General features: G+C 38.3%; 2 protein-coding genes across 8 annotated transcripts in view; both read left to right on the top strand.

The window, feature by feature from the left end:
• ctnnd1 (catenin (cadherin-associated protein), delta 1) overlaps positions 1-20,913 on the top strand; it is a 30,362-nt gene extending 9,449 nt beyond the window's left edge. For 2 of the 6 annotated variants that reach the window (XM_058788960.1, XM_058788970.1), the window contains exons 2-20: positions 1,647-1,798; positions 4,382-4,453; positions 5,011-5,136; positions 5,226-5,506; positions 5,588-5,863; positions 6,626-6,881; positions 7,625-7,847; positions 9,582-9,774; positions 10,453-10,570; positions 12,202-12,355; positions 12,764-12,781; positions 13,985-14,050; positions 14,161-14,288; positions 15,047-15,197; positions 15,343-15,538; positions 15,642-15,832; positions 15,957-16,004; positions 16,613-16,695; positions 16,987-17,087. In XM_058788960.1, the coding sequence (XP_058644943.1) occupies positions 1,652-1,798; positions 4,382-4,453; positions 5,011-5,136; positions 5,226-5,506; positions 5,588-5,863; positions 6,626-6,881; positions 7,625-7,847; positions 9,582-9,774; positions 10,453-10,570; positions 12,202-12,355; positions 12,764-12,781; positions 13,985-14,050; positions 14,161-14,288; positions 15,047-15,197; positions 15,343-15,538; positions 15,642-15,832; positions 15,957-16,004; positions 16,613-16,695; positions 16,987-17,046 (2,787 nt within the window). In that variant the 5' untranslated portion in view covers positions 1,647-1,651 and the 3' untranslated portion in view covers positions 17,047-17,087. Of the gene's footprint in view, positions 1-1,646; positions 1,799-4,381; positions 4,454-5,010; positions 5,137-5,225; positions 5,507-5,587; positions 5,864-6,625; positions 6,882-7,624; positions 7,848-9,581; positions 9,775-10,452; positions 10,571-12,201; positions 12,356-12,763; positions 12,782-13,984; positions 14,051-14,160; positions 14,289-15,046; positions 15,198-15,342; positions 15,539-15,641; positions 15,833-15,956; positions 16,005-16,612; positions 16,696-16,986; positions 17,088-18,921 lie in introns of those variants that run through there. The other 4 variants (XM_058788997.1, XM_058789008.1, XM_058788987.1 and 1 more) reach the window with 3 other exon arrangements.
• A 147-nt stretch (positions 20,914-21,060) lies between these two features.
• LOC131548065 (uncharacterized) lies at positions 21,061-26,577 on the top strand. Of its 2 annotated transcripts, none has more exons than XM_058789019.1 (5): positions 21,061-22,381; positions 22,459-22,597; positions 23,172-23,998; positions 24,640-25,087; positions 25,948-26,577. In XM_058789019.1, the coding sequence occupies exons 2-5, from the start codon at positions 22,495-22,497 to the stop codon at positions 26,565-26,567; spliced, it is 1,998 nt and encodes a 665-aa protein (XP_058645002.1). In that variant the 5' UTR covers positions 21,061-22,381; positions 22,459-22,494; the 3' UTR covers positions 26,568-26,577. The 2 variants fall into 2 exon arrangements, with proteins under 2 accessions (XP_058645002.1, XP_058645009.1); XM_058789026.1 differs by having other exon boundaries at positions 22,477-22,597.
• Positions 26,578-26,720: the final 143 nt, after the last annotated feature.

Consider the following 26,720-nt stretch of genomic DNA (forward strand, 5'->3'; position numbering starts at 1 on the left):
AAATGATCAGAAATGGTTCTTCGGTTCCCTTTATTGTAAGCTAATATAGATTGTGTAAAGCTGCCATACCCTCTTTGTAGTTTTTCCAAGGAACCTTTTAAACTTCTCTCAACCTGTAACTCAAATTGACTCAGCTTCCCATATATGACATCAGTCATGTTTCCGAGCACATCACTGTGCTGATATCAGTGCTCAGATCAGTGCTCCAGAGTTATTTCTTTTTTCTTTTTTTTCTTTCTTTCTCCACCTGCTGTTCACATGCAGCGTTTGCACCCCACCCAGATCAGTGGTGCTAATGAGCGTGAACTCACAGAAGCAGTTATTTATACACTACGCTACTGATATCTTGATAAGTTCCACATCTAACAATGGAGCTTCTGTGTTTAACTGCGAATAATAAAAGGTGTCCTCTGAGCCTTCAGAGTAGCATCTCCAGCTGTTTTATAAAGTTCACTGTAGTTGTTAGTTAATAATAGTCTTGTTTTAAGACCAGGGTGAGGATGCAGTGAGAAAATTCTGCCTACAAAGTAATAAAATACTGTATATTGTTTTGCTTCCATTGATGTTGATGATAATGTGGATAGTAGTAATTCTTTCTTTTATTATATCTGCATCATTGTTTTACCTTGGTGTTCTTTATTTTAAATATTCATGAATATTCATATTTAAATATTTCTCGTGTGTGTAATATACATAACATTTTTAAATCATGGTATTTAATTGCAATGACCTTATATTTGCAAATGGGTCTTAATGACGACAATACCATGATTTGTTTTTTTTTAGTTGGCTTCATTTAATCTGATCTATATTTATATATTTGAAGATTTTTGTCATTTAAAAAATATATTATTCAGTGTCATTGTATATAAATGTATCATTTATAATTTTTTTGTTTTGGACCTGTATCATAGTATTTTCTGAAGCTACTTGTAGTATAATGGTATCTTAAAAGTTATGACTCAGTAGTATCATAGCACTTTTAGATAAAGACAGTACTATTCATCACGGTCATAAACATTGTAGTCCTTTATAAATGTATGATCCCATTGCTGACTGTACCCTGGTACTGCTGCAGTGCTATTTAGTAAGAGCTTCAGCATTAAAACACTGAGTTTGTTTCCAGTTGTCAGACAGTGAAATGGCCTCCAGAGAGGCCAGCACAGCAGAACGGACAGTTTCTGTAGTTGCTGTACGGTTTCGTGGAGCCGCTCTTGATTTGAGCAGACCTTGGCTCATTCCTTGTTGTGTCTGCACTCGTTGTTCCTGCCTCGACATGATCTCTTCTCACACAGCGACTGAATCACTCTCCTATCTGCGAGCTGTAAACCAGTCTGGTTTCCTCTGTGTGTTGTCACTCAGCGGTGGCAGCGTGATCACGCCTGCGTCTGAAGCGCTTTGTTAGCACCTGTCTCTTCACGCTTCTTATTTTCCGTCTGTCATGTTTTCTCTATCTCTCACATTTCTTTTCCGTCTCTCCGAGTTACCGTTTCTCGATTTAGCTTGCCGCATGGATCACATGGTGCTCACCTTCTTAAGCGGTGAACTTGTGTCTGCGTGGAGCGCGTGTTTGTGTGTGTGTGTGTTTCAGGGCACGTGTGTCATGAGTCTCATGATGTGTGTAACCCCTGTCCTCTTTCTCTCAGTGTGTATGGAGCAGTGTGAGAATGCCGCATCTCTCCTGGCCTCCGTGCGAGAGCAGGAGATGCAGTTCGAGCGTCTGACTCGAGCTCTGGAGGAGGAGAGGAGGAGCGTGGGGCCCTCCGGTACCCTACCCCGCCCCCTCCCCACCCTGCAGGTAACGCCCTCCCAGCCAATCACGCAGCAGCAGGGTTCCCCGCATCATCACCCATGCTGCATCACTCTGCACCAATGCGTCCTAGTTGGCATCTCGAGGAGCATGGCGATTAACCCATCCTTCACCGTTGTTCAATGTCACCACAACCCAGTTTTTGCATCCTTTCCTCTTGTCATCATTCACCACCCACCCTTTGTCATCACAATGCGCAGTTGTCTGCATCATTCTATGGTTTATGGCGTGTGGCGTCATAGAATACTTTAAGTCACACTTCCCTTGCATGTTTCCTCATGTCCCCAATTTGTTTGCCACCTCATAACCACTCATAACTTTTTTTTTTTTTGTTTGTTTGTTTTTTGTGAATGTCACACAAACGCATGTCTGTACATGTGTCATTAACCTGTCTGTTTGACTTGGCGGTATGAGCGCACTTCAACGAAGGGGAATTTTCCCCCGTTTACTCGCTGTCCTCATGGTGAATGTCTCAGTTATCACTGAAACTTTCTCAACACCAAAACCCCCTTCCGCTGATGTCTGTGAGCGGAGAGATAACAAACCGGTTTAGTAAGATGAGTCTCCCTTGTGTGTAGAGGATTTCAGAAAGCTCTGTCTTAAGGTGGAAATTGCTCAATGCTAACATGTTAAGTATTGTCTTATTCTCAGCTTTCTCAGTTTACTTCAGACTAGAGGACTTCTCTGATTGGTTGCATGATTCTACTTGGATACAGCCGCTCCTTCGAGGGCGTCGACTGTGTGTGTGTTTGATTTCAAAAGATTTAAAGGTTTTATTCATAGCTAGATAGGTGCATACACAAATTTTGTTTCTCTTGGCACTCGGATGCATCAAACAAAGATAATATCTCAAAATTGGAATTACTACTTCACCTATATTAATATTCTGTTATGGTGTAAAATAACTGTTATTTTAGTATTATTTATATACTAATGTATTTACTAATGGTTTGAATTAGCTTTTTCATTTTAATTTGAGTTTTAGCAATTTATGCTTGTCATTTAATTTAAGTATTTCTATATAGCTTCAGTCAATTGTCAGTTTTAGTTAATTTAGTACTTAAACTTATTTCAGTTAAGTGCCAGCATTTCAAATTTTGAGTTAAGTTTAAGATTTTCATCTCGTGTTTTTATTTCACTTACTGAAAACGATAGTTTTAAGTTTTAGATAAAGGAATGGTTCACCCAAAAATGAAAATTGTCATTTACTCTCCCTCATGTCGTTCCAAACATGAATGAGTTTGCTGAACACAAATGAAGATATTTTGAAGAACCAAACAGTTGTTGGTCCCCATTAACTTCCACAGTAGTGAAAGTCAATGGGGACAATCAACTGTTCAATTACCATTCTTCAAAATATCTTTGTGTTCAACATAAGAAATGCATACCGGTTTGGAACGACATGAGGGTGAGTAAATGATGACAGTTTTCATATTTGGGTGAACTATCCCTTTTAATAAAACTAGTTTCAAACCCTTATGGCTTTGCAGGATGTCTAGGTTGCACTGTTAACTCTTTATAATAATAAATAGGAACTTGATTTTATTTGGTAATAAAGACGTAATTTAAATGAATATAAAGCACCATAAATGCAGTCCAAACATTCTGGCCACCACTTCAGTTGTTTTAATTTGATTTCATTGAAAAGTTTTCCATCTGTCTTAGCTCTCAAATGTCATTTGCACTTGTTTACCTTTTTAAATATGGAGCAAGAGAACCATCGTTTGACATTGACGTCAAACTTGGTGCAACATGTTTTGATGCTCCACATCTGAATTCACCACAAATGTGAATGATACTGAGAACTACAGAAAGATTGAACTCTAGGTATGATTATCACATGAAGGTACCATATGGCTTAAATTGAGTAAATAATAGTTTTTTTTTTTAGTATTTATTTTTTAGTCCCTCCCATTCTTTCTCTAGCACACTTTAACACACAGAGACAGACATGCATGTAAAGATAAGCTGGTCAGCAGTGCTTGGAATGCCGCCATCATACGTATCTGCTCTCTGTTGACATAGTTGTGTAGATGTTAACATGCTGAGCAGGCTCAGTTCCTACCTGCTGACAGGTTCCCACAAGCCCGCCTGTCAGCTAAGATTACCATCTTCTTTCACGGCTCCCTCTGTGGACTGGGAATAGTACAGCAGCTCACTTAACCTGGTTTGCGTGTAGAGAATTTGTGCTTTAAGTGTGAATGATGCTGCATGCCATTGTCATGTAAAAGCATGAGTAATATTTTATCTAGTAGTGGTCAACCCCCTTCTCATTCCTGGCATTCATTTATTCATCCATCATCCCATTTCCGCAACGCTGTCATGTTTCTCTTTTGCAATGGTCTCATTAACTTAAGTCATTTGTTTTAAGTGTTTATCCCTATGCATCCTTTGCATGAACATTCATAAGATAATGTTTGTTACAGCATTTACTCAAGGTCCTGCTACAATCTGTGGTCTCTCTGAATGTTTAGCATTATTCATCGACATGATCACTGGCCACATTGATGGCTGCTTCATTTTATTTTTTGTTGTTTTGGGCTGTTGTAATTTCTCTCTCTCTCTCTTTAGAACGGCCGTGTCACTGGTGATGCAGAGTTAGAGCGGCTCAAATTAAGAGAGGGATACATAAACGGGACTCAGGTTAGTATGGTGTGTCTGCAATGGATAATTTTCTTTAGATGGAGATGAAGAATACTAATACTACTACTACTACTACTACTACTACTACTACTACTACTACTACTACTAATAATAATATCTAATATCACAAAAATAGAATTAAGATTGTTGTAAAATATAAATAATAATATTATAGTAAGTTATATTTATGTGTCAGGAAAAAACACATTTCAGTTTTTTGTAAACATTTTATTCAGGAAAAAGGTATAATGTACATATAAATTCAAATGCTTACTTATTCGTTGTTCGTCTGTTTTATGCTTTGAAAAAGATGGCGTATTGACACAGCTCTGGTCTCAGGCTGTCCTTATTGTTGAACCCTGTGTGTTGGTGTACATGAAAGATACTCCTGCGCATATTTTCACACTTAAATCTTCTGTTTCTGCACTGACTTGTTATTGTGTCGTCATTAACGTCCACCCGCGAATGCTCCAGATGGTGTGTTTGTGTGAGTGGACACACTTCCTGTTCTTGGCTTATGCTCACTATTGTTCTTTGTTTACATGTCTGTGCTACAGTACAGGATGTTGGACCCTGGTCATATGGTTGAGTCGGTCACAGTCGAGGAGGACCCCCGTGAGTTGATGCCAATTATTTCAGTTGAAACCAGTGACGATGGCACCACACGTCGCACTGAGACCACAGTAAGTTTGCAGTCTAATTTAACTGACTACAATTTGTCAAGTATGACCATTTGTCTTGGAAAGATAATGATGGCGCTTCCTCTTATCAGGTAAAGAAAGTCACAAAGACGACTACCACACGAACAGTCATTCCCTCAGTCGCCGACACACTTTCCCTTGATGGCACTGGTTCAGTCACTGGGATGCCCGGTTGTAATACCCCAATGGACCGTGTGTACAGGCCACCGGGCGGCCCTATGGACTACCCCACCGCTACTGTCCCCCGTAACTACCACTATGGACCACCAGGCTATGATGATTTCCGCAGCTACCCTCCTTCTGAAGCCTACACCAGTCTCAGTCGAGGGACACGAATGGATGACCGCTACAGGTCTGTGCCTATTGCATTTACATTTTATGAGATCGAGCATTCCAGATGTACAAATTAATTCCCCTGTTGCTTTCTCTTTAGGCCCGTGGATGGCTATCGCACGCTGGACTCTGCCTATCGCACCCACAGCCGGCCGCAGCTTGACCCGTACGCAGCCCAGCCCCAGGTAGGACGTATGGGCAGTGCTATGGAGATCTCTGGCATGCAGCGCTTTGTACCAGAGCCATACGGCCTGGAGGATGATCAGAGGAGCCTGGGATACGACGAACCCGATTATGGCATGGGACCAACCATGCATTATAGCACAATGCCCCGGTTGGCACATCCACACCATGCCCCACCTCCACGCCGGACAGGGTAAGTGTATTCAGTTAGACGTTAAAAAAATCAATTTGATTGGGAAATATATTATATATGTGTGTGTCTTCTGTGAAACAAAGACGATATTTAAGAATGTTGGGTTACACTTTAATTTAAGGTATCCTTATTACAGTGTAATTACACATTTAAGCACTGAGTAATATTAATTAACTACGTGTACTTATTAGATGGTTAGGATTGGGGCTTGGTTTAAGGTTACTTGCATGTAATTATGCATAGCTGGTTCCGTGATTAGCGGTAAATCTCCATCACCTGTTTTCAAATAGAGCGCCATTTAATACATAGAGCCATAGTTCACTGACAAGCTATGCAATTTCGCGTTCATTATTGCAGATGAATCTCCTTCGATAATGAATTCGATATTGCGTAGCTTGTCAGTGTTCTACGGCTCTGTGTATTAAATGGCGCTCTATTTGAAAACAGGTGATGGAGATTTACCGCTAATCACGGAACCGGCTTTACTGACGAGATGCGCATGAATATCGAGTTCGAGCCCTAATAATTAGTTATTATAGTAGTAAGTACATGTAATGTGTAACAAGGACACCTTAAAATAAAGTGTTACCAAATATTGGTAACCGAACAATTTCAGATCCCATAGTATGTCCATGCTATGGAATGTTAATGGGAACCGTAATAGTCTGGCTACCAATTTTATTCAAAAATATCATCATTTGCATTCCACAGAAGAAGGGAGTAAAAAATCAGTCAGTTTGAACTTCTGTTTGTTTTGTGTAGGTCATATGAGGGCACACTGGATGGTGATATGAGTGGAGCTGGTGATATGTATTATTGGGGAGGAGGAGCTCCGCTGGCTCAGGGAGAGCGAGGCAGCATGGCATCATTGGACAGCACTCTTCGCAAAGGCCCTGCCCCCACAGCATGGAGGCAGCCGGAGCTTCCTGAAGTCATCGCTATGCTCAACTACCGCCTGGACCCTGTCAAAAGCAACGCTGCAGCATACTTGCAACATCTCACTTTTAAGAATGATAAGGTTAGTATGAACTTGCACACTATGCTTTGTATTCCCGCCCACAAAAGTTTGGGGTCAGTTGGTTTTGAATAAAAAAAAAAATTAAAAACTGTATTTTTGTGGAATATTACAAAACTGTTATCTCTTTAAAATATTTTAAAATGTAGTTTATTCCTATAAACCGAAGTTGGATTTTCAGCAGTCATTACTTCAGTTTTTAGTGTCACATGATCCTTCAGAAATCATTCTAATATGCTGATTTGATGATGGTAAAAAGTTTCATGAGCAGAAATGTTGAAAATGGTTGTGCTGCTTAATATTTTAATGAAGAAAAGTTATTTAAATAAAAATATTTTTACTATCTCTTTTGTTGTGCATCTTCTCTGAATAGTAATATTAATTAAAAAACTTATTCAAGCAAACTTTTGTTCTGATTGCCTGTGATTTTCGTCACTAAAACCCCGTTCACACCAAGCACGATAACTATAAAGATATAGTTCTAGAAATCGTTCTCAATATTAAAGAATAAGAGTCCACACCACAACTATAACGATAAAGGCACAGAGAAATGATATTGTTGGAATCACTTTCAGAATTATTTTTTTCCAGCTGATGTGGACGCTAATATCATTATCGTTATAGATCTTTATGGTTCTCGTTCTTGGTGTGAACGGGCCTTTAGTACTAGCTTTTGAGAAGTCGCCCAAATGACATGGTGTCTATGCAAATTCCATGCCCTCAGTCTTTCCTCTCTGTCTTTGCAGGTGAAGTCGGAAGTAAGACGACTGAAGGGGATCCCTGCCCTCGTGTCCATGCTGGATAACCCAAAGAAGGAGGTGCATTATGCAGCATGCGGAGCACTCAAGAACATCTCATACGGACGAGATCCAGATAACAAGATAGCCATCAAGAACTGTGACGGAATTCCCGCGCTGGTGCGGCTACTGAGGAAGACGAGAGATCAGGACCTTACCGACACCATAACAGGTACACACTGTTTTTATGCTATTAAAGTCACAATAGCCGGGTTTCCATCACTCTATTTTAATGCGCATTTTGTATCGCATGAGAAACGAGTGATGGAAACGCCAAATATCGAATAAAAATCCCTTAATTCGCAAAAAAGTTTTTACGCTCACTTGATGTGGTTTTTGACTTGTGTGAAAAAGGGTTGATGTGAATAATGGGAGATGGAAATGCATTTTGCGAATAAATTCCAAGCACATCAAAAAAAGTCATGTGACTTTGCGCTATGGGACTGCAAAACCTGACTAACCAGCAGACCGATGTCGTTCCACAACATCTGAAATGTTATGGTCATTCTCAAATGCCCGAGCAAAGTCTGTCGTCAAAGTATTTCTCTAATTACCTCCCAGAAATGTCTTGCACGACTGTGTTCCCAAACAGCAGCATCCACCTCCAAAAGCAATGACCACATTCATTGTGTTTCATCTGCTTGTTCTGAGGCGCAAATAATTTATAATATATGAAAATGATCACATTCTCCTACTTTTCTTAGTGTTTTATAGAGCAGGTTTATCAGGAAGTGACTTTTGTTCTCTTTGACTCGTTGGATGGAAACTGTGCTTGTTTGCAAATGTTTTATGCAATATTCCAGTTTTGCGCATAAGTTAAATTCGCAACTTTGGATGGAAACCCGGCTAATGAAACCGACTTGCACCGTGTCTACACTGGATGCGAGTGGCATATTCTAAATACTATAGAACTCATTCTAATCAGTGGACACACTGGATGCGGCGCAAATCTCCGTCAGTAAACTGCTGCCTCATTCTGCTTATGTGCTGACACAAAGTTCAAATGATTTTCAATGGTTGCTTTGTCACATCCAGTGTAGACGGACTTTAGCTGTTTCAGCATGGCATGTCCGGTGTAGACACGGTGTTAGCAACAAATCCATGTTGAGATGTACATCCAAGTGAAGCAGATTATCAAAAAGGAGAAATGTAGGGCGGGGATTTATCCGATGGTTGTTGACTGGCTGGAGGCAGATCTGAATGCAGTAAATTGTAAGAACGTCATCAAATACAAATGTTTTTTCATCGACATTTTGATTTAAATCTCAAGAAAAAAACTAAATGCGTGGATGGATCATTTACAGTAAGATCAATAACATGCATTTAGAAAATGTGTGAATTTCCATTTCAGTTTTGTTGGTGGTTTTTATTTAATTTTGAATATTGAATCCTATTTGAATGTAATTTCTATATTATTATTATTATTATTATTATTTATTAATTTATTTATTTAAGCAAGGGTGCATTACACATAAATATTACAGAATATTTCTGTTTCAGAACTTTATCATACAATCCTGGTAAAAAATAATTGTTTTGACAAATATTAAGCAGTACAACAGTTTACAACACTAAGAACTGTTTCTTGAGCACCAAATCAGCATATTAGAGTGATTTCTGAAGGATCATGTGACACTAAAGCCTGGAGTAATGGCTGGAATAAATTGTTTTAAAATATGAGGGTTAATTAAAAGCTATAATATTTCACAATATTGCGTTTTCACTGTATTTTTGATCAAATAAATTCCGCTTTGGTAAGCATAAGAGACTTCTGTCAAAAACATAATGTCCTGTCAGTTTCTATTTTGACGCTAACATCCCGTTTCGGGTGATTCAAGCACAAGTGATCAGACAAGACAGTTTGTCGCTTACATCTTGTAGTAACTGATGACTCGTTCTCTCTCAGGCACGCTGTGGAACCTGTCGTCTCACGACTCTGTAAAGATGGAGATCGTGGACCACGCGCTGCATGCCCTGTCCGACGAGGTGATGGTTCCTCACTCGGGCTGGGAGAGGGGGAACGAAGGGGGAGAGGAGAGCTGCAAACCCAGACACTTGGAGTGGGAGACAGCGCTCACCAACACCACCGGCTGCTTAAGGTACGTTACATTAATGCATTTGGCAGACGCTTTTATCCAAAGTGGCTGACGGCGAATTCAAATTATACATTTTCAGCCTGAGAATCAAGAGTAGTTAAGCCAGAGAGAGGGGCGGAGGAAAGGATTAGGATGTATTGAGAACGGACAGTTTTATGATTCAGATTAATGAAAGACGTTAAAGGGAGGAGGGGTGTGCCTCAGTGCTGCTAAAGCATTCCTGTCAAGAAAGTTTGTGTGTGTGAGGAAACTGCGTTTTATGTGGAAGAAAGGAGGGAAGTGCAAAGGAAATGCTCTTGAATTGTGTTTGTGAGCAAGAACCTCTGAGGCTGTGAAAGAATCAGGACAAAGTTTGGACAAAAGAGAGAAATGTGATCTTTGAATCCACTTATTTCCCTTGAGTGCTTCTCTTTGAGAGTGTCCCTCACTTCTCCCACTCGCCTATTAGGTTTTTAGAAAGCAGTCGGTTCAGTCGGAGGAATGGTTTTACACCATGATTACATTTAAGTAGAGCTAACGGTGTCTTGCCTTTTTAACCCTCACAGTTCAGCTTTTCAGACGCCATCTGTGTATACACTTGGTTAATATGTTTTAGGTGATGACCTGGAGCTGAAACTTTCGGTGCGTGCCAAACATTAAACAGGCTGTGTCCTAATTAGTTGCATGACGTTTTGTTCTCAGGAATGTGAGCTCGGAGCGGAGCGAGGCCAGGAGGAAGCTGAGGGAGTGCTCTGGACTGGTCGACTCGCTCATGTACATCGTCCAGTCACAGATCAACTGTAAAGATGTGGACAACAAGGTAACAACTGGACTTTGACCTTTCGGGCTGTGAAAACTGCACTTTCAAGTGCACTGCTCTTTTTATGATGGGGAAGCACACGAGTAGAGCGTTTTAGGGAAGAGCAAAAGGGGGAAGAAAGCATTGTTGGTCATTTTTATTATTGCATATTGAACATTTTCAATCATAGTTCAATGCATTGTTATAATTTGGGGGAATAATTAGGGTTATTTAGAGCTAGTAGGTTCTTTTGGGCTGTTAGACTTTTTCTTTGTGTAAATATTATAATATATTTTTTAATACTTAAACCCATGTACATAACTAAATTAAATGTACTACATTTATAGTACCATTCAGATGTTTGTAGTAAAGATTTTGAAAGATGTTTTTATTATACATTTAATATATTAAAATAGAAAATATTTATTTTTAATTAGAATATTTCATTTATTTATATACACTGCCGTGCAAAGGCAAAAGACCATAACTTCGATTTTGGTTGAGTTATTGATTAATTTTTGGGACATTTCAAGACATCCTTTACCATGTGCATAAGTATCTTGAGTCAGAAAACCGTATAACACCAGTTACGGTCTTTCACTTTGTTTGGAACGCTTCGAGTTACGGCGTTCTTCCTTTGTTTAACTGCACATCAAAATGAAGTTACCGTGCCGGCGTGGAGTTATACGGTGTTCTGCCTTTTTTACGGTCCATTAAAGTCTGCCGATTTAAATTACGGTGTAGACAAACAAATTAGATCGTGATCTTCCAAACTGCTCAGCACTGTAAAGACTAGATGCCTTGCCTGCAATACGTAATCGTGAATAACTTTTAAAGATTTTTTTTTAAAAATGCAGATTATTCACCAGGCTGTTGCTTCTAGTTGGACGTGTGTAGACTCAAATGCTGTAGCATGATCAATCATAAAATCAGTAGCCTACTAACAGTTTGCAATTAAATCCACATCCTACCTTTTCTTGTAACCCGATAAAATCAGTCCATGGTGATGAACGTCGTCGGAGATGTTTAATCCACAAGCATTTTGAGCATTATTTCTGCTTGCTGGCGTTCACATAAATACGTTCACGTAAAGTCGTTCTTTTAGGTTAGGTTATTTCATTCAAGTCGATATAAAAGCAATTATGCTATGTCTAGCATTCTTTTACGTTACTGAGCATAGCAAATAAACTGGTTGCAAAATGGTCACATGTTTATAGTCTGCTTGTTACGGTAAAAAAAAAAAAAAAATTGTCATTACTGTATGCAATAGCCTATATGATATACAAAAACCCATTTGAAATATACATGGCCCATGATCACTAGACTTCATACAGGTGTTACTGTAACAATTTGGTAAATGGTGATCAGCAACCAAATATTGATAATGTGGAAGTTAGTGTCTTTTGCCTTGGTGTGACTTCTCGCTTTTTGCAGACAAAGGCAAAGTACTGTAACTTCAAAATGGGGGTAAAAATCAAGTTTGAGCTTACAATTTTCAATGTAGATCATTTTCATTACTAAAATATCTAATTGCCAGTGTCCTACCTAGAACTAATTTAGCTGGACAAATAAAAATAAGTCATTTTTCTCAGTTTCACACTCATTCTCTTACATGGTATCTATTTAATCATGTTTATTATGTCTGTGTGCAGCTGATTGAGAACAGTGTGTGTCTGCTGAGGAATCTGTCATATCATGTGCATCGGGAGATACCAGGCTGCGAGCGCTATCAGGAGACGGCTCCTGTCAATCAAGGCCCCGCCCCTTCTCAAAAGGGCGGCTGCTTCAGCTCCCGAAAGGGCAAAGGTGTGTCTCTGATTCATTTAAAGAAAAACACAGGCACTGGCTGTGGGCCGTAACCAATTAAAATAAGTTAACTTGCTATCTTTGCATTCCAGTGCATAATCTCTCTGTTGTGTAAACCAAACCAAGAGGCTGTGTCTATTCCTTGTCTTAATCATAGTGCACACTTTGAAGTGTGTTAAGCTTGTAAATTTGATATGTGCCAGATCAAGTTTGTTTACACAAGAAGGAGATACGATGTGCATTAATTTGACACGAGTGTGTGCTTTGTGGGTTTGTTGCTGAATAATTGTAGGGTGGCTGGGGCAATACTGCAATTTTTTTTAATGCCAAAACAGTCCTTTCCTCTCATTTTCTTCTGTATCTGTCTCTTCTGCTTTCAAATCCGTACATCTTTTTATCCTGTAACAGACGAGTGGTTTTCCAAAGGTAAGCTTTTCTGTCTTTTTTTATTTTATTTTTTCTTTTCTTTCTTTTTTTTTTTTTTTTTTCTTTTTAAAAGTAAAAAGGCTTTGCTTTGCTTTCATGGAATCACTTTTTTTTTTTTTTTTCTCTCTCATTGTAACCCATTATTAACACTGTTATAGGTCAAAGTTCAGAAAATGGATCTGAAATGGGAAACTCAAGTAATGTTTTAGGTGAAAATAATGTTTCTCATCCCATTTCACATTCGTTTTATGAGCTGCACTTCTTTTGTAAAGTAAGAAGGCATTTTAAGGGGGCCAGTCACACAAATAAGGTTTTTATTGATCTGAAGGAAGTAGATGTGGAATCATTAACAAGTATCAGATTGTCGCTGGACACTAAACTCTAGGGCTCCGTTTTAAAGCCTAGTAAGCATCCAGACGATCATGGACAGAAATTTTAGCATAAATTTACAAATCTTTTCTTAGAAAACTGGGAAATGTGTGACTCTGGTCTGTAAAAATGCTTTCTGTATCACTAGTAACCACCAGAGGGTGCCAGAACACGGCATTTCTGATAAATCCATTCTTTATAAACCTTCACTGTTAATCTTTAATCATATAGACCTATTAGAAGATAATTGTCTGATTCTTTTAAACTTGCACTTTGTCACCTCTCTATAAAGTCAGTGAAAGGCCCGGTTAAAAGGCCCCAATATACTTGTGGCAAAGTTCTTTTTCATTGACCTACACAGACTAAACAGATAAAAATGAACATGAAGACAGCGCCCCAGAGCACACCTGTCTGTAACCGCCACACACCAAATAGTAGTTCATAGGTGTTCACTAATCATCGTGGTGAACTTCATAATGGAAAGTTTGCTTTAGCAAGCTGTTTCAAACTCCAAATGAACTTTGTTTTGGGCTGATTTTATTTGAAATTACATCACACTGGTTTATTATTTGATTTCACTTGAAGTATATTGGGGCTTTTTAAGTCATCAATCATTAAAACGCATGGGGTTTTCCTCGGGGGATAAATGTAGCCTCTGTCATAACTGTTTGAAGAAAGTCTTTGTCTAAAGAAAATCCCCTTCTTAAATCTTAAGAGGTTTTCTTCAGACTTGTTGCAAATTATATCACTACCATTAAACGGCAGATAAGATTTCTGTGCTACTTCATGTGTCACGCTATTTCACTTGTTGCTCATGCCGTCTGCTTTGTTCAGGAAAAAGAGAGGATGATGGAACTTCAGATACCATTGACATTCCAAAGAGAAGCACACCAGCCAAAGGTACAATGACAGTCTTGTTTTGCTCTGAATGCTTACACTAGTAGTTTAGTTTTGTCTCGTATTGTAGTTGAAATAATAATTAAATAAAATATAATGATTGTGTTTTGTAGGTTATGAGTTGCTGTTCCAGCCAGAGGTGGTGCGTGTCTACACCTCTCTCCTGAAAGAGAGCAAGAACCCCTCGGTTCTTGAAGCCGCGGCGGGGGCCGTGCAGAACCTGTGTGCGGGCCGCTGGACTGTGAGTAATAGTCACTCTGCGTATTAGAATCATTCAACATTAAAGGATCGATTCAACATTGTATTGTTTAATTAAAAGCTTGATTTACTATGAAAACCTAATGCAACTAACTTTTTAATCCAGAAATACAAGCATTTATGGAAACTGGGTGGCAAAAACTATTCGTTCTGTAGCTTTTTTTATTTAATGAACATTTTGCCACTGGAAAAAAAAAATAGTGGGGACATCAGTGGGGCGAAAAAAAACGAAGGTATAATTTGACCTTTTACAATAAATATGCCATTTATTTCTTGATGCTGATTGGTTGACACATCCCAAGGGCGATTTAATCTGATTCACAGCTGTGCCACATGTCCACGTAAGCGTGTATTAAATTTGAAAAACATTGTCCATAAGCCAATTACTTTTAATAAACCATAATCATCATTAATAATAATGGAAACAAGACTATCAAGATAAAACAATTATTGTGCTGCATTTCTTTTGGAAATTATAATTTAATCTTATAAATTCAGCGCACCCCTTTGTTATACAGCCGTGTGCTTTATCCCTCTACCCAATATGCAATATACAATAATGTTTAAAAGATTAATGTTTCCAAGGTCAAGGATTTAAATAATTGTGACCTCAATATTGAAAAATTATATGTATGTGTGTTTTTGTCATAATTGAGCAGTCTATCATGTATTCCTTATTTAATGTTTGTTTGATTAGGTTAATCAGGAGGAAAAATCTGACAGTATCATTTTACTTTTCAGTATGGGCGGTACATCAGAGCAGTGGTTAGACAGGAGCATGGCCTGCCGATGATGACCGAGCTGTTGTCTCATGGGAACGACCGTGTGGTCAGAGCCATGTCTGGAGCCTTGAGAAACCTGGCCATTGACGCTCGCAACCGTGAGCTGCTTGGTATGTGAGCAAGCAATACCTGTTTGGCCTTCGTATAGGTGTCCATTCATTGTTGTTCCCATCAAATCCTGTACAAAAAGCCATATTTGTACAGTCCCAATGAATGAATCCCAGTGTATTTGACCCTCTTCCTCTCTCTGTGTAGGGAAGCATGCTGTGCCTAACTTGGTGGCCAATCTGCCAGGCGGTGGTCAGAGTCAGCCTGCGCGCGCGCTCTCAGAGGAGACGGTGGTGTCTGTTCTCAGCACTATGGTGGAGGTGGTCGGCTCCAGCGTGGATGCGGCCAAAACCCTGCGCAGCTCCCAGGGCATCGAGAGACTGGTGCTCATCAACAAAGACAGGTGTGTATAATTGATTTTTAATAACTGTCTGGTCGCATTGGAGAAACCTGGAAGAGGAACAAGTATTTAACTGCAAATGCCAATCCTCCATTTTCCCTTATAGCAACCGTTCAGATCGGGAGGTGCGTGGCGCTGGGCTGGTGCTGCAGATCGTGTGGGGCTTCAAAGAGCTCCGCCGCACACTGGAGAAGGACGGCTGGAAGAAAACAGACTTCATGGTGAATCTTAACCCTCCTAACAACACCCGCAGCAACGGAGGATACGAGGACAGCACCCTGCCGCTAATAGACAGGGGTAAGACGCAACACATTCCTGCTGAATGCTCTGTTGTGTATTTGCACAACAAACAGATGTTTATGGGCCACATGAACATACAGGATACATCTCAGTGTTTCTGTGTTTTGGGTCTCTTTATTAGGAGGCAAACAGGACCGAGACATGATTCCTCTTAATGACATGGGACCAGGTAAAAGACACACATTGTGTATAAGCATAAACTATGAGAATAAAGTATGTCTAAAATGAACTTTTATCCGCATTTTTCCAGTAGTGGATTAAGTTTTCCTAATTCTCATTTTCAACACTTGTCTTTTTACTTCAGTTTGCACTTTAAAATTAAATAATTATAAAATGTTACATTATAAAGTATATAAAACAATGTTATAGTAAATATCATGTGCATCAAGATTGGATTTGGTAAAAAAAAAATTAAATGTCTTTTAATGAATGCATTTAGGATGCATTTATTTGATCAAAAATGCTTTAAAAACAGTAATATTGTAAAATATTGTACAACTTAAAATGACTTTTCTATTTTAATATATTTAGAAATGTAATTTATTCCTGGTGGCAAAGCTGAATTTTCAGCATCATTACTCCATTGTTCAGTGTCACGTGATCTTTCAGAAATCATTCTAATATGATGATTTTAACAGAATTTTGTGAAAAAGAAAGAAATATACTTCGTGTTACAAATGATCAATTTAGCATATTTGCTGAATACAAGTGTCACTTTCTTGGGAAAAAAAAAAAAGTATTTTCCCAACTCAAAATGCTTTTTATCTGTGGTGCCAGACGCTTACTCTACGCTAGACCAGAGAGGACGGAGAAACACTTTAGACGACACTCTGGATCGCTCTGACAGAGAGGCACCTCAGGTAACACACCTGCAAGGGAACATCCACTCCTGAGCAGTTACACACAACAAACAACTTGTTCTCACTAAACTTCCCTCACAAGCAATTCAGCACACCAGACATCCCACAAACCACACACTACACAAACCTGAAACTTATTAACCTACTGTGATTTCACTAATAACACTAAGAGGGGTCTCACTTCAACTAACTCTCACACGCCCCTCTCCTTCTATATTACTCACCTCTTCTTCAATGCCTTTCCCTTTCTTTTGTCCTCTGTCAATCTCTTTCTCTTTCTTTGACTCTCAGGGAGGAATGTATGGGGAGAGGCGGGGCTCTTTGCCTCTGTTGGACTCTTATGATGGTTAGGCCACTCCCCCTCCCCCCCACTCAGTGCATGAGCACGCATGGTATGTGTGTCCACCTTCTGCATGGCCTTCATGTGGATATTTAAGTGTATGTGTGCCGCTCAGTGTATTTGTGGTTCTAACCCTCATTAACTGTATTTTGTTATTCTGTACTTGAGTGGAAATGGTTTTTACTAATTTCTGTAAATCTCGTCCAGTGTTGGGGAAGCTTCTTGAAGTTTGCTGTAGCTTGTAGTTGGGAAGCTATAGTTTCGCTGCAGTTGAATTAAGCAACAGCTACTGAAATGTAGTTGGGTATACAAGCTGCTTACTAAAATAATGAATTTATTTATCAAAATGTATTTTTAGAACAAAAATAATAATCTCAAATAGGAAAGACAGCTTTAAGTTGCACACAAACAACCAACTGAAGTCAATTTACATTTCAAAAAATGTTAAAATAGTGACAGCTATATGTGTATGTATATAAATTAAATATATTAATTATATATATATATTTTTGCCTTCACTGCCTTTTTGCAGTGAAATATTTAACAACTAAAGTCAAGGTAAAATGGACTCAAATAAAAAATTTTTTTTTAACATTTCTTCTTTTAATTTTTTCAATTAGAGCCATATTTATCTGATGCAAAAACAAGGATATCAAATAGGATGACGGCTTTAAATGATTAGTTCACCCCGAAATTAAAAATCTGTCATTAATTACTCACCCTCATGTCGTTCCAAGACCTTCGTTCGTCTTCGGAATTAAGATGTTTTTGATTAAATGGGAGAGCTCTCTGACCCTGCATTGACGGCAACACAACTGAAATGTTCCCAGACCCAGAAACGTAGTAAATACATCGGTAAAACAGTCCATGTGACATCATTGGCTCAACTTCAGTTTTGCGATGCTACGAGAATACTTTTTTTTGTTTTCTGTGCGCAAAAAAAAAAAAAAAAAGGTTTACTCGACCATTCTTCTCCCCTGAGTTACGTCTTCCGCCCTTTTAGAAAGTATCACACCGCATACACACGCTTTCCCCTAAGCATAAACAACGCTTATTACGCAGATTACGTTCATGTGCGTGCTTTCCCCCCCCGAATGTAAACAACACTGATTACGTTAATTACGTTCTTGGGTACTCGCCAAACTGGCAGAAGACGTAACTCGGGGGAGAAGAATGGTTGAGTAAACTGTTTTTTTTTTTGTTTTGTTTTTTCGTGCAAAAAAAAAAAAAAAGTATTCTCGTAGCGTCGCAAAACTGAAGTTGAGCCACTGATGTCACATGGACTGTTTTACCGATGTATTTACTACGTTTCTGGGTCTGGGAACATCAGTTGTGTTGCTGTCTATGGAGGTTCAGAGAGCTCTCCGATTTAATCATAAATATCTTAATTTGTGTTCCGAAGATGAAAGAAGGTCTTACTGGTTTGGAACAACATGACGGCGAGTGAGTAATGACAGAATTATCATTTTGGGGTGAACTATCCCTTTAAGTTTAAACAAATTTACAATGAACAACTAGTCAGAAACAAACGACTGAAAGGTCAATATTTCACTGCAAAAATAGTGTATGTAGAAGAAATAAAAAACAAAAAACAGCTCAGCGAATGCCACGTTTGATTCGCAGTGTTTCTACTTTTCAGTTACTCCCCAACACTGATCTCTTCCTCTCATGTGTCCACTTTGGTCACATGACTGATGTTTCAGTGGTTGTATCTGTCATCACTTTGCCACATAAAATGGGTGATGTGAATTTCGTGTAATGCGCACAAATTCCCATCGCAGCTCTCTGATGACACATTACTGAATCATTTTCCTTTGTTATTAGTAAACCTAATGTAAGCGAGTGCCACGTCTGACCTTCACGTCTCATCCTGTCTCTGTCCACAGAAAAACTGATCGTGTGCATCACCCGCCGTGAGTTTCCTCCTCCTGCCTACTGTCCCTGCTGAGCCTCTGATCTCATCACTTACGGGACCATAGCCACTAATTGCAACGACCCTTCTGTAGTTTTCAACATTCTCATGTTGTCACTCTCCTGCTCTCATTGAGATCAATGTGATTGAGAACAGCTACTACTTCAAACTGACTCTTTTTGTCAAATAATGGAGAAACTAGGGACTACAAGCTCTGTTTAGTCACATCCCCAGCTTATTGAGCTTTATAAGTCATTTCCTTTTTTTATTGTTTTTTTGCTTATGCATCTATTAGAACACTAGTATAGTATGGCGTTGGTGTGTTGATTATTTTGCTTCATCCTGCTTTGTGGTTCACATTGATAAAAAGGTAATGCCAAATTGCATCAGTCATATGCGGCCTGCAGAAAATAATGTATATAAAATTTTTTGGTAAGTTTTATGTCTCGACGCATTGCAATGGGCATGAGGCCTATTTTTTTGTCATTTTCTGTAAGCACTAGACGACCACCAATTCCCTTTAAGTTATCCATCTGTGGTTTTTGTGGATGGTCTCTAGGAAGTGGTTGTTGTGAACGCGTTGATGAAGCATTACAAAAGAGGCAGAGGGATATTTGATTGGGAGATTTGTTTTTGTTTTTTTAAAATGGTAGCATTCAAGAAAGTTCTCTAGTGGTAGGTGAGGATAGTTTTATTCATTCAGTTGTCAAATTTGCAAAGCATTCCAGAGTGGGAAATCTGTTTTGGGATTTAATTTTCTCCCCCTTTGTTTTGTCTTTGAAATTGTCACTGACAACGATTAGTTTCTGTGTGGGAACTCTTCATTTATAAGAAGTACAATTAAATAGCCACAAAAGAGAAGATCAAAAAAGCCTTTAACTCTGAGACAAATTGTAGCCCTGGTCTTCGATCTGTCTGAATATAAATGAATGTGTAAATATGACCGCGTCTCACAAATCCACTCTGCATACTTGGAGTGCCTCGCTTGCTCAGCGCGTCGTTTGAGTGTGTATTTGTGATGAGCGGTGAACAGGGACGTTCGGCCACCCTTCTGCCTCTTGGTATCAGTGCCTGTCTGTGTAGAGAGTGAACGAGTGTACATTTAAGGATGTATATGCATTATTTTTTTATTTTTTTTTCTGAGATCCATAAGTACAGTGCTCGTTTCTTAGACTGCATAATTAAATGCACAGTAAGTCTGTTGTAGATATTTACTGAATGGAAACTTTAGCACTAGGGGTAATGGATGTTTTTTTTTTTGTTTGTTTTTTTTCCCCCCCAATGCCTTTTTAATTCCCAGTCTGCCAATCCGCAGACCAATCCTTCGAGATGCTACAGTCAGTAAAGGAAAGGTTGGCTGTTGACTAAATGGATGTGCACCAGAAGAGTCCGAGTCCTGAAACAGGAGGCTGTTCACAAGTTCGAGGAATCAATCGATTGTTCAGTGTTGAGGGAGGCAGATAAATGAATCTTTTAATTACAAAAACATTGCATCTCTTTCAGGCAGGATTTAGCCAGATTTTGATTCTAGCTTGATGAGAAAATAAGATAGATAAAAATAAAAGCACATTTAACTATATATACCAGAGAATATTTGTTAATTTTAATTATTTTTTTCTTCTTGGTTTTTGTTCTGTTGCTCTTTCTTTTCTATATTTTATGATTGGGGCTGATTTTGTTTTTCTGGGGTGTTGTGGGTGAATGCATATGCAATCAGTTTTATTTTTTAAATAAATGCATTTACGGTTTATATCTTTTAATTAAAGACGAAAGGAAAAATTCTTTGTGTCATGTGCTGTCAGTTGACATGTTTCTGCAACACTAACATGTGGATCTTGATTCATAATTCCTATATTTCAACACTTTACCTTTGGTCTTAAACGTTGCACCTTTCTCTCATGGATTGAACATGTAACTTAGCAATACTGTTTTTTTTTTAAATAAAAGAATGATTTTTTTTCCAAGGTTCTGACAGTGAATTTTTGTGTGGTTCAAAGTGTTTTAATACATTCATTTGATTAGTATTCTTTATCAGAACATCAATGTAAATGAAGTAATTGAGAAATGTAATATATTTCACCATATACAGCCTAGCTGCGTACTGATAAATGTTTGGTGCACATGTTATCATTAAGTTTATTCAACTTCACGAGAGTTGTTCTTTTAAAAAAAAATAAAAATAAAAAATAAAAAATTTTTACAGACTAGTCAAGACACTGTGAATTTAACATGCTAGTTGTCATCTTAAATTACTTGAAAGTAACTAAACCAGTGGTTTACAACCTTTTTCTTCAATATTGTCCACCGCAATGTTCCCATCCCTTTTTACCAAAGCATTTACACGAGTTTTCAAGTTGTTTATCTCTTACAAGTTATAACTTCTGCCTAATATTTTGGTGTCCTTGGCATAACTAGACAAAATTTTGTTATAAAAATGCCCAGAGTTTTAAGATTTTATTAATTAGGCTACATATGGCCTTTCTCAATCTAGACATCACGTTTCTTAAAATTAGGCTACCTCAAAATGTCCAGGGATTTTTTTCAAGACAGAAAGTGAAGAGGGGGGAACAGCTTTGAAGGTGAACTTAAAATGAAGCTGAATTATGTTGGTTTTTAGTAATGAAAATAATGCTTCTTTTGCCTTATTTGAACTATTTTAAGCCACAGTGCTCAGAACCACTGATACAAACCTAAATTCACTCATTTTAATGAGACTACATTCAAGAGAGCTTTTAAACCAATAAATGCATTTGTGGAAATGTCATAGTCTCTTTTTTTTAATTAGGAAATGTCTTATTAATCTTCGTCAGATTTCAGTTGCACAAGTAAACAAGAACAAAATCATGAAACTGCTGGTGTTTTTAACGAATCGTTTGAATGAATAATTCAACAAACTCTTTCAAAATGCTCACCTATAGCGCCATCTACAGGCAGAGCCACTGAACAGATCAGTGAATGAATCTTTTTGGTGAACTGATTCAAAAGAGTCGCGACTCTGAAAATCTCACTTCTAGATTATTGAATAGTGGAGCTAGAGAGAGAGTCGCTTGACTTGAGATGATTTGTGATGCAGCGGCTCACGTGTCCTACAGATCACCTGTGTTTGCGTTTGTAAAATTGTCTATATTGGATTATAATGTGGTGTCTTAGCAAGTGTGATGAACAACGAACACTTAGCGTTTGAAAACAAGACGGCTTTGCAGTATTAATACCAGATGAATCCTCGCGACATCAGGCTCAGTTGACCTTAGAGACTGAGATTATGGCTGAGCTAGCCATTTAATACCAAACAACATGAAGACGTTGAATTGAGATCACAATTACCTGACGCTCATACACCTGTCCGTCTGTCTTATCTAAATATTTACGTTACCTAAATCTATCAAAAAAATTGTTCGTATCATCAGCAGTTGGATCTAAATTGATAACACAGAGTAAGTAAATCTTATCTTGCAAAATTGAAGAAAGGTGTTATTTCTGGATGGTTGACGGTTTAACTTTTGTTTTGAAGTTTCTAAATGTGTTTTAGTCTGAAGTTGCTACCAGCATGTGGCAGTATCAGCATCCTGATTTTGCAATATTCCTGCTTGGTGAACTTCAGCAGCAGCAGCAGGGAAGCATCTTCTGTGACACACTTCTGCAGACAGACGGTAAGAGATCAGACATCTGTGTTGGAGAGATAGCCAGCTCTGGGTCTGTGTCATTGGAAAGAGCTGTCAACTTTATAACTAGCACCTTGTAAACAAATCATATAAAGACCCTGATTATGTCATTGTTATGGTTTTCCAAATTGCAGAGCGGTTTGGTGACCATAGAAGCCATCTTTTTCACACTAAAGCAGTTCATTCAGCACACCATTGATTGATTTTTTAACACATTTTTTAGTAGTGTTTGAAGGCTCCTGATGCAACATTAATAAAAGTTCCGATAACATTTAGATTTATTTGATCTGATTTGTGTTTTTATTTTTATTTTTTCTCCCTTTTTTTTTTGAAAAAAAAAACCCTTTCAAATTTGACATTTAAGAATTGGAGAAAACAAAGATCCATTTGTTAGGCAGAATGAATCATTTTGTTTCTGAACAGTTATTTTACACAATAATATTTTACATATTTTTTCTTTCAAAGAATCTATAGACTTCTGTTGCCTGTGGTGTTGTATTTGACTAATATTTTTTTTCCTATGCATTTCTTTTCTTTTAAAAAAATCATTTTCACTCTTCAGGTGTTTGTATTCCTGCTCACAGTTGTGTGTTAGCTGCTCTAAGCCCAGTCCTGTCAAGAGTCCTTTCCACTTCCCCTGCTCCACAGGCAGGGCAGAACAGGCTTCTGAGCCTCGAGGCTGTAGGATCTCATGCCTTACTAAAGCTAGTTAAGTTCCTGTACACGGGGGAAATGGAGATCAAGAGTCAGAGCGAACATGAGGAGGTAATGGCTGCTGCCTTCAGACTCGGACTTAAAAACCTTTTGGAACAAAAGAGAGTGTGCGTGAAAAGAGGAGTTGAGGATGTTGTGAGATGTTGGAGAGAGATTGGTGTACAGACAGAAGATGTGAATAGCCAGGAAAGTGAAATCGTGTCTGAGCCATTAAGGATACAGAGCAGTACTCTTCCAGTGCAAGCTTGTGGCTTATCGGAAGCTGATTTGTCCTCATTGTCATTACTTGATGAAGCTAGTCCAACTGCAGGTTTTAATCGGACCGGTAATGCTGCTGTTCCTTCCCTCGCTGACGTGACAGAATCATCTGTAATAAATCATAATAAAACAAAGGCTAAGAAGAGGTGGAAAATGGCAAAGAGAGAAAGCCAATTAAAAAAATTAACTCGGCAACAAATTAATGTTTCAGGCAAAAACTTTCAGAAACTTTTAGAGGCAGATAACAGACAAAAAAGTGCTACTGCTGAACAAAAGGAGGCCAAATTGGACCAGCTTAAAGTTAGGATAAAACTGAGGAGGAGCGGAGCTTGCTGGGAGAGCAACCTCCTTGTTTCTGTCCAAGGTGAGAGCGAGAAGAACCCAGAAGAAATGAAAGAGTGTGGACTTCAAACTCAGGTAAGGATTTATCTTTAATTATGAATTTCTAACACAATTTAGACAAATAAAGCATAGTTTATATCGATATATTGAAATATATATCACGCATCCTGAAAAAAAAAAAACAGATCATTGTTTCCACAAAAATATAAAGCTGAAATACTTTCACATATATATATATATATATATATATATATACAGAACGCACACATTTTAAACTTAAGAATGAGTTTGCCAGCTGTGTCTCTACAACTTTGAGTGACTTGGAAATCTTCTTGTAGCTAATCAAGTCAAGTGTTGTGTTGTTTTTGCACCCTACCAGAGAAATAAATGACTTAAAACAGCAACTTTGAGTAGGGGTTGAATAATTATGACATGCCTGGATTACAACAAAAAAGCGTATTACTCAGAAATATTTAGTTATATATTGACATTATCACTTTTAATATGCCACTAAAATGTCATAGATGGCCTTATTTAATTCAAGAAAACTTACATTTGTAAATTATAGTCTCTGAAGGGTTTAATATTTTTGATTGCAATTGCATATATAATGCAAACTACATTTGGCAGAAAATGTTACTGTGTGTGTGTGTGTGTGTGTGTGTGTGTATATATATATATTTCATAATTTTATTTTTATTTTTTTCTGACTAAAGAGCTGCCCACCTAGTGTACTTCCTGGTCAAAGTCTTGTAACTCTCACCCCACCGACGGATCTGCCTATTTCACCCTCCAATTCTTCCACACACGCCTCTTCAGATAAATGTCTTCATACTCCACACCATGTTTCTGTCTCTTCCCCTTTGGAAATACCAATTTTACCTTCAAGCCCTCCCCAAGCAGATGAATCTGATGAACATATTGCAAAGATGTTGGATGATATGTTGATGGATTTAAACATCCTGCCATTGATGCCAATAGACAGAAATCTGGATGAGCAAGAGCAGCTAGGTCCTCTTCAGGATCCAAAAGGTCAGCAGAGGGCTGCTGAGGCCTCTGCTCAAGGTGCTTGTCTTTATATGCAAAGCTGTGAGCCAGAGATGAAGGGATCTGATGTTAGCAAAACAGCAGTACCAGTTGGGTCGCCAGGACAAAGAGATGAAGGTAAAGCATCATTTTGAAATGTCTTGGGTTTGTGTGCTTTAGACCATGCATGTGTACATTCATCATGTTGTCGTGCTCCCAGCTTTCTTTCTCATGTTTTTAGTATAGCACTTACATTCATCAAACATCCAATATTCTCCGCTCCCTCTTTGACACAAAATTGCATCTCTTCTTATGCTCTCTGTCGTTGTTTATTTGAAAGTACTCTTCACATGCTTGCTTAACCCAAACAGCATGTGATATGCTTGCCTTAGTCTTTGGGTCAATGAAAAATAAGAGTGTCCATGATAAATAAATTAATAAAAATATAAATAAAATCTGGCTTAAAACACAAGTGTCAAGATCTTAGAAATGTACTCTGATTTTATGTTGGTTTTCTATAGTTTACACACACACACACACACACACACAAAAAAAAAAAAAAAACGAAATTGAATGAAATGTCATGTGGTGCAACCATCAAATATTTAACACTTAATACTTTAAAAGGTAAAAAAAAAAAAAAAACTGTCGTCATGGTTCATAATTCACAAATATTTATATTCTCTGATATTATTTCCTGATTTATGATTTTTGATTGATTTGCATGTTTGAGCTAATTTTGTCGATCATGTTTTTTTTCAAATATTTCTACACAGTAAAGCAATTTTGTTCAAATATTTTTCTATAATTTCTATAATATAATTTTCTCTTCATTGTGATATCAGGACAGTTGTATCACCTTGACATTTTTGTCCAAAAAATATATTTCTAAGTTATTTGAAATATGGTTGGGGATAATTTACTTTTTTTTTTTTTTTTTTTTATATGGATATATTTTATTGAGCACTTTATTCCTGACTTTACTCCTTGTTTTTTAGACCACTCAGGCGTTCATAATCAGTCAAGATCCAATACGTTCGTGACTCCGTCTCCTGGACAGGACGACTTGAACAAAGATAAGAATCTGGCAGGTGGGGCAAGAAACTCCACTCCCTCCCTGGTAGAAGATTTGTTTTTAACCCCAAACGCCACAGGTGTCCTAGCTAACCCTTCTCCAGCTGCAGGTGAAATGCTAAGCCTTGGTATGACCAGCATACTGGACAACAGGCCAGAATTCAAACTACTACGATGCCTTTCCCCCCTTCAATCAGATAAGGGAGACAGTGATGTTCCTACTCAAGAACCACCACACAGACAGGACCTAGAAATGCAAAACCTTCCCTTGTGGCTTTCTGAGTCACCACTGAAATTGGACTTCCCTCTAAGCCTAATGATTGATTCCTCCTACCCACATTCACAGCCTGACCTCATCGCCTGCCAAAATCGATCGTGCCCTGACCTTGCAGAAAAGCAAGAATTGAAGACTTCCTTTTTACAAGATGATTTAATGAGTGGGAGTAGTTCAAACACCATTCAGCATGATGTGAAAGATGCTTGTGAGCTCCCAAAGCAGAGAAAACGAGAAGACGTAGGCTTGCAACTCGAAAGTCAGAAGTGAATGGGGATACAAAGTGTCAAAACCTAGAAAATCAGAATCAGGTTCTACCGAGGATATTAAAGTGTGATGATCCCCACTGTGAAGATGTTAAGCCATCAGCTTCTAACGCACGTAGAGTCAGTGCCCGAATAACCAATGCGAACAGAAAAGCAA

The sequence above is a fragment of the Onychostoma macrolepis genome, chromosome 01 (genome assembly GCF_012432095.1).
Source record: "Onychostoma macrolepis isolate SWU-2019 chromosome 01, ASM1243209v1, whole genome shotgun sequence".
Classification (NCBI taxonomy): domain Eukaryota; kingdom Metazoa; phylum Chordata; class Actinopteri; order Cypriniformes; family Cyprinidae; genus Onychostoma; species Onychostoma macrolepis.